Raw genomic sequence first — 8,225 nt, 5'->3', positions numbered from 1 at the left:
TACCAACCGTGAGGCAAAATACAAAAGAAACCTATGTTCTACCATACATATGTGTAGTACATCATTTAAGCACCGGAAAAGGGTGCTCAACCTTCAGGCAGAACCCTTCAAGGAAAACATATATGCTTAATTATCAATAGTAAACTCATCAAAAGGATATTTCTATTTATATGCCTTCCAGGCAGGCATGCAAATTAAAGAAAAGGAAATACTTACCTGCTCAGAGAGGAGAATTTATCTGAGAGACTGGCATGCATCATCCATCAACTTCTGAATTTTTGAGTTACAGAAAGCATTACTCATAAACTGGTATATTTTTGTCAATCACAAAAGCCAGATCATATTCTCCATGTTTATAACAAACATTTAGCAGCTGTTTCTTTGCCTCATTATCTGGAGTTTTCCCTCTCTTAAGCATCATGTCGAAGGTTTTGTGAGCTGCCTCCAAACTTTCCTCTTCCAAGAGCATGAAGAGCAATTTGTTATATTCATCATGCTGTGGTGTATAGCCAAGTGAGACCATTTCCTCAAATAGCCTAAATGCAAGATCACTAGCATGACTTTGATAGAGGCAGTCAAGTAATCTATAACATGAAGATTTGCTAGGGAAAAACCCTCTATTTCGCATCATGTGAAAAATAGATAATGCCTCCTGTTGAAGATGTTTGATCAGACATGTCACTGGAGCCATTCTTTGGTTGCTCCCCGTGTCCCCTGCCAGACTTCCAACCTCCAGCTCATTCTCATCGAAGTCGAAGACTAATGCGTTTAGCATCGAATTGGGATTCACATCATCCCAGAACTATCTAGTTGTTGTATTCTATTTAGAATTTGCTTTCACTGTATGTTTGTATTTTATATTTCGATTGTTATGGTTGTATGAACTATGCTGCTACTCTGGCACGCATATAACTTGTTTGTTTAAATGCTTGAATGATTCAATGAAGTGAATGCAAGGAGTTTCAGTGTATCTCTGTTTTCTATCCAAATATACATCTCTTCCTTTTATTCAGCATTCATTCCCTGTGAATCTGAGAGTTTTTGTGAGTTCATTTATACATTATTTTCTCTCCCGATCCTAACAGTGGTATCAGAGATACAGCCCAGCATGTCCAGTTCATCATCCGCAAGGGAAGCTAATGTTCCATTCTTCAAAGGGGAAAACTATAACCTCTGGAGTTTGATGATGAAGATGATGTTCAGGTCCAAAGATTTGTGGACACTAGTTGAGAAGGGATTCAGTGAAGAAGGTGATGGAGCTAGGTTGAATGAATGTATAAAAAAGGATGCAAAGGCCCTATACCTCATTCAACAAGCTCTAGACACCAGAATTCTTGTGAGAATTTCAGAAGCTAAGACAGCAAAGCAAGCTTGGGAAACTATAAAAACTGAATTCCAAGGAAATACAACTAATCAAACTGTCCAAATTCATTCTCTTCAACGAGAATTTGATGCAGTTAAGATGAAGCATGGAGAATCAGTCCAAGATTATGTTAGCAAGGTGCTGGACATTGTGTACCAAATTAGAGCCATGAAAGAAGAACTCCCACAGAAGACAGTTGTGTCCAAACTTCTGAGAGGTCTCACACCAAGGTTTTCTCAGGTGGTTCATTCCATCATATCCGCAAAGGATCTTAGTACTCTCACAGTGGAAGAACTCAGCGGTTTACTGAAGAACCACGAGTCCATACTAAATATTGAAGGTGAACAACATCAGGAAGGAGAAAAAGCTCTTCACATTGGAAGAGGTTACAATCAAGTTGGAGGAAGAGGACGTGGTCGTCAGTTCAACAGAGGAAGAGGAAGAGGGCGCGGCAGAAGCTTTAATGCAGGTCGCACAGAGGCTAGTCGCTCAGGAGAAGGAAGCAAGACATACAAAGGGGTTCAATGCTTTGTGTGCAAGAAGTTTGGACATATGAAGGCCCAGTGTTGGTACAGAAACAGAGAAGCCAACGTTATGAAAGAAGAGAAGGAGAAAGAAAAAGAAAAGGAGGAAACAGAGGTTGCGTTTATGGCCAGTAATGAAGAAGCAGAGAAGACAGGGGGAGTCTGGATCATTGATAGTGGTTGTTCAAACCACATGACCGAAGATGTGAACTTGTTTCAAAATCTTGAAGCAACCCCAAGTAGATCAATCACAGTTGGAGACGGGAAAACTCTCAAAGTAGAAGGAATTGGGAGTGTGAGTCTCTGTTCAAGCAAAGGGAGAATAACTACCCTGAATGATGTGCAATTCGTGCCAAACCTCGCTCATAATCTGCTTAGCGTCGGACAGATGATGGATTCCGGGTATGATGTTGAGTTCACCGGAGGTGTGTGCAACATCAAGGATGCCGAATCCAAAGCTCGAATAGCACAGGTATGTATGACGTCTCACAATCTCTTCCCCTTGGAAGCAGATGATGTTGGATCTGCTTATCTAGCACAAAATGAAGAGATCTCTGATCTCTGGCATAAAAGATATGGCCATATAAATGTGAAGAAACTGAAGCAACTAACAGAGCAACAGTTGGTGTCGGGGTTACCAAATATCAGTAATGTAAAACCCTGCGAAGCCTGCTCTCTAGGAAAGCAAAATCAAACAAAGTTTCCTAAAGGCGTGGCAAAGCGAGCAGCAGCTCCATTAGAGTTAATCCATGCAGATCTCGTCGGACCAATCAAGACTCCATCCATAGGAGGTAATGTTTATTTTCTCTTATTAACAGATGATTACTCAAGACACAGTTGGGTGTTCTTCATACAGAGAAAGCTAGAAGCTTTTGAGAAATTCAAACAGTTCAAAGTATTGGTGGAGAAGCAGTTGTCTCTTCCAGTGAAGGTTCTGCGTACTGACCGTGGAGGAGAGTTCACATCCTCTGAATTTGAAGCTTATTGCAGAGACGTCGGTATTCTTCATCAGCTCTCGGTTCCTCGGACTCCTCAGCAGAACGGAGTAGCCGAGCGAAAGAATCGAACTGTAACAGAGATGGCACGCACCCTGTTAAGACAAATGTCAGTACCACCGGAATTTTGGGCTGAAGCCGTTACCACCGCCGTCTACATCCTTAACCGCTCTCCCACCTCAGCTGTGAAGCTCCGAACGCCGATGGAAGCCTTGACCGGAGAGAAGCCTTGTGTGGATCATTTCAGAGTCTTCGGCTGTCTGGCATATATGCTTGTTGATCCGCAGCTCAGGGCCAAGTTTGACTCTAGGTCACGAGCGGGCGTTTTCATTGGGTACAGCGGAGTTTCACGAGCCTATAAGATCATTGCTCCTGATTCTAACCGTGTACACGTCAGCAGGAGCGTGCGCTTTTTTGAAGAGAAAGCGTGGGATTGGCTGAGACGTGCTGACTCAGCTCCATCAAACTGTGAGCCTGCACGTGAGGAAGGCGTGATCTTGAAAGATAAAAATCGTGAGCAACTGACACCGTTCGATCAAGTCCTTGAATGGTCTGATCATCGTCTTCCTAACTGCTCCTCTTCTCCAAACACTGAACGTCTCACCGGAGAAGACGTTGGCGCTCCGACGAGGTATCGAAATCTTTCCGAAATTTATCATTCTTGTTCTTTTGCTCTCACTGTTGGAGATCCCATCACTTACGAAGATGCTGCGAAGCACAAAGACTGGATTGCAGCCATGAAGGAAGAAGTTACTGCAATTACTAAAAATAAAACATGGAGTTTAACTTCACTACCAGAAGGGAAGAAAACAATCGGTTTGAAGTGGATCTTCAAATCAAAATTCAATCCAGATGGAACACTGCTAAGGAAGAAAGCTTGTATTGTAGCAAAAGGGTATTCTCAGCAGGAGGGAGTTGATTTTGAAGAAATTTTCTCTCCAGTTGCTCGTATGGAGACAGTGAGAATCTTTCTGTCCATTGGTGCTCAACGCAAATGGACAATATACCAACTCGATGTTAAATCAGCCTTTCTTAATGGAGAACTCAAGGAGGAGGTCTTTGTCTCAGAACCGGAAGGGTTCATAGTTAAAGGGAAAGAAGCTTGTGTGTATCGACTTCACAAAGCTTTGTACGGCCTCCGTCAAGCCCCTCGAGCTTGGTACAGCCACATCGATGCTTATTTCTCTCAGTTGGGTTTCATTCGTAGTCCAAATGAACCGACTGTATACTGCAAGAAGGAAGGTGATCACAGTGTTCTATTGCTTTGTTTGTATGTTGATGACATCCTCTATATGGGTTCCTCTGAGATGCAGCTAATGGAATTCAGAAACTCCATGATGAACACTTTTGAGATGTCTGATCTTGGACCAATGAGATACTTTCTTGGTCTTGAAATTGCACAGAAGATTGGATCAATCTTTGTATCACAACACAAATTCGCCATTGATCTTCTTCGCAAAGCTGGGATGGAAAATTGTAAGTCAATTAATACACCCATGAATGCAAATGAAAAACTCTCCTTAATTGATAGCTCAGGAGAAACAGATCCGGTGAGATATCGAAGGATTGTCGGAGGGCTGTTGTATCTATCACATACTCGACCGGACATCACACATGTGGTTTCTCTGGCATCCCGATTCATGCGAAATCCAAGTATGCATCATTTGGGGGCATTAAAGCGAATTCTTCGCTACATCAGTTGAACAATTAATTTTGGAATTCATTATAACAGGGGTGATGAATTTAAATTGTGTGGATTCTCGGATAGTGACTGGTGCGGTTCACAAGATGACCGCAAGAGTACTACAGGATGGGTTTTCTCACTTGGTTCAGGTGCCGTAGCCTGGTGTTCCAAGAAACAGGCCATCACTGCCCTGTCTAGCACTGAAGCAGAGTATATCTCTCTGACTGCTGCTGCCTGTGAAGCCGTTTGGTTACGGCGTCTGCTAGGAGACTTAAATGAAGAACAGCATGGTTCCACTGTCATCTGGTGCGATAATCGTTCTGCGCTTTGTATCGCCAAAAACCCTGTTCATCATGGTCGCACAAAGCATATCGACACTCGTTTCCACTTCATCCGTGATCTTATAAGAGATGAAGCAATTGAAGTAAAGCATTGCAGGACTGATGAGCAGCTTGCCGACTTGTTTACCAAAGCACTGCCAAGATGGAAGTTTGAAGCACTACGACTTGAGCTAGGTGTTAGGGACTTGTCTGATCAAAGGGAGGGTGTTGAAGATGTTTGATCAGACATGTCACTGGAGCCATTGCTGGTTGCTCCCCAGGTCCCTGCACAGCTTCCAACCTCCAGCTCATTCTACTGAAGCTGAAGACTAATGCGTTTAGCACTGAATTGGGATTCACATCATCCCAGAACTATCTAGTTGTTGTATTCTATTTAGAATTTGCTTTCACTGTATGTTTGTATTTTATATTTCGATTGTTATGGTTGTATGAACTATGCTGCTACTATGGCACGCATATAACTTGTTTGTTTAAATGCTTGAATGATTCAATGAAGTGAATGCAAGGAGTTTCAGTGCATCTCTATTTTCTATCCAAATATACATCTCTTCCTTTTATTCAGCATTCATTCCCTGTGAATCTGAGAGTTTTTGTGAGTTCATTTATACATTATTTTCTCTCCCGATCCTAACACCTCCATCCCTCTTTCAGCAATTGAATAACCTTTTAAAAGTGTATCAAGACTAACATTATTAGCCATGCAACCAATCCTGTTCATCTGGTTAAATAAGTCTGTCGCACGATCAATTTCACCAGAATTGATATGGGCATTCATTAAGATGTCACATGTTACTTGGTTAACAACAACACCGGCTTTGTCCATAGAATCTATGAGGGCATTAACATTGTTTCTCATATTAGCTCGGCAAAACCCATTAATCATCCCATTGTAAATATGCAAATTCGGAACCAAGCCAACATCAAGAAGAAGTAGCATATGCTCCCTAGCTAGCTCAATTTTTTCTTCAGTAGTTGCACATCGGATATTTTGAGTTAGCTTTCCTGGAGCAATAGAATTTCGTGACAACAACTTAAAAAGTAAGCACTTTGCTTCCTCCAATTTTGCAGCTAAAGAAAAATCCATATTTTCATGCCGCAAGACATTTCTGCATATACCACTGATTATCGCCACAAATGTGATAAGATCAGGTTCAACCTGGTTCCTCACCATCAATGCAAATAGATCTAGTCCAAAGCGAATATCCCCTTTCTTAAGGAAATGGTTTATGAGCATATTGTAAAGGACTGTGTTTGGCACAAAACCATCCTCCAGCATCATATGCAGAAATTTGCCAGCCATTCTAAACATGTTAGCCTTTACCAGTCCATTAATAAGAGCACGGTAAGCATGGGAACAAGGTTGAATATCACGATAGACCATCTCATCAAACAGATATCGAGCATCAACAATCTTTCCCATCTTTGAATAACCGTTGATGAGTGCAGTGTAGATCCATTCATGTGGCATGACCCCTGCCTGTAGCATCCTGTCAAAGGTGAGCTCAGATTCCACCATCCTCTCTGCTTTGCACAAAGATCTTATGATTGACTTATAAACATCAACAGGAGGCCTAAAACCATGCTGTATCATCTCATCAAAAACTCTCAATGCTAAATCTATGTCTCCGCGCTTGCAGTGAAAATTTATAACAATTGAATGTGTAGCCAGATTAGGATGCACACCTCTACTTCTCATAAGACATAAAAGAGAGTAAGCATCCTCTATTCTATCCTTCTTGCACAAACATTTTATTAAGAAATTATAATGAGAAATTGAAGGCGCAGATCCATGATCAACCATATTTTGCAACAAGAGAGAAGCAATGTTAAACTTACCCCGTGAGCACACAGATCCTAACAAAATATGGAGAACCACTTTCAATGGGATTATCTTGCTTCCTGCTATCTCAGCAAAAAGAAGAGTGACTTCCCGCTGCAATTCCTCGTCTGAATCAGAAGTACAGAATCTGACAAACCTCGAAATGTTGATATTGCAACCATTCCTGGACAGATGATCCAAAACATTGCCCGTCATCCAAGGCTTATGATCAAATGGAAGATTCTTAATCAGCAACTGAAACATAAGGTCATCAGGGATGAGGCCACAGTCAAGCATCTTCTCAAACCACTTCTCGACCTCCACCAATCTCTTCGCCTTGCAAAGTGCGATCATCACTGCAGTATAGCAATGCAGATTTGGGCTCACACCATAACTCTTCATTGTGTCAAGAAGCCTCAAAGCAGAATCCACATCAGAGTTTTTACAGTACCAGCTGATCATCATATTGAAAGTAACCACATTTGGCTTGAGACCACATCCCACCATTTCATGGAACAACTCCCAACCCCCATCAACAAAAATTAAGCTTCAAGAGCCCATTAATCATTGTATTATACAAGTATACATCTGGTTGACAGCCAATCCTCTCCTTCAACTCCTTAAAAAGATCAAGAGCCAAATTTATGCTTCCTTCCCTTAAGTACCCATGAATCATCGCCGTACACAGGGTACGATCCAAAACGAACCCATGCGACTTCATGAGCCTACAAACTCGCTCAGCGTCCAACATTCTCTGCCCTTTGCAAAAAGCCATACGCCAAGGACTTCAACAAAGGGAGAGAGGGTGGAATGCCATCACCAAGCATTACATCAAACAGGGAGCGTGCTTCATTGAGATGACCCTCAGAGCACAACCGAGTAATCAAAACGTGATAAGAGGACGCAGGCGGGAGAACACCAGCTTTGGCCATGCGGAAAAACAGTAAGAGAGCGTGGCACAATTGCTCTTTGACACACAATAGCCGAAGCAACGCGCCGTACGAGCCTAAACTGGGCAAAGTTCCGAGCTGTCTGATGGAATCAAAAAGGGATTGGGCCCGGGGAAGGTCTCGGAGCTCGCAGTAGCAAAGGAGCATTGAGTCAAGAAGAGATGGGTCGGAGATGGACGGAGAGGTGAAGGAGAGGAAGATCTGGGACGCCTTCGTGAATTGGCGTGACGAAAGGAGGGGGCGGAGGAGGCGGGCAGGGTCCACGGGGACGCCTAATGAGAGGGCTTCAGAGGGCAAGCCACGGCGGAAGAGGGAGGCAAGGAAGCGACGCTGCGAAGGCATGGAGGGGGCGGCTAGGGTTTCGAAGTGAGGGTACAAGATGGAAGGCGCGGTTGGGTTAAATCCCCATTACAGTTATCTACTTATCAAAACAAAATGGAAAAATAGATTAGGAAAAAAAATTGACGAGCAAGTAATATATCATGATAATTAAATCATTAATTATAAATATAGTTTCCAAATAACAATACAAATATAAATATAAATAAA

At 42.5% G+C, this 8,225-nt stretch overlaps 1 protein-coding gene across 1 annotated transcript; it reads right to left on the bottom strand.

The window, feature by feature from the left end:
• Window positions 1–6: 6 nt before the first annotated feature.
• On the bottom strand, window positions 7–7,267 carry LOC120255700 (pentatricopeptide repeat-containing protein At5g62370-like). The gene is made up of 3 exons (XM_039263465.1): window positions 5,542–7,267; window positions 300–649; window positions 7–105 (listed from the first exon to the last, which is right to left on the bottom strand). The coding sequence occupies exons 1-3, from the start codon at window positions 7,231–7,233 to the stop codon at window positions 87–89; spliced, it is 2,061 nt and encodes a 686-aa protein (XP_039119399.1). The 5' UTR covers window positions 7,234–7,267; the 3' UTR covers window positions 7–86.
• Window positions 7,268–8,225: the final 958 nt, after the last annotated feature.

This window comes from Dioscorea cayenensis, unplaced genomic scaffold (assembly GCF_009730915.1).
Source record: "Dioscorea cayenensis subsp. rotundata cultivar TDr96_F1 unplaced genomic scaffold, TDr96_F1_v2_PseudoChromosome.rev07_lg8_w22 25.fasta BLBR01001145.1, whole genome shotgun sequence".
NCBI lineage: Eukaryota > Viridiplantae > Streptophyta > Magnoliopsida > Dioscoreales > Dioscoreaceae > Dioscorea > Dioscorea cayenensis.
The sequence above is the reverse complement of the archived record's forward strand: the minus strand, read 5'-3'. Positions and strand labels throughout refer to the sequence as shown.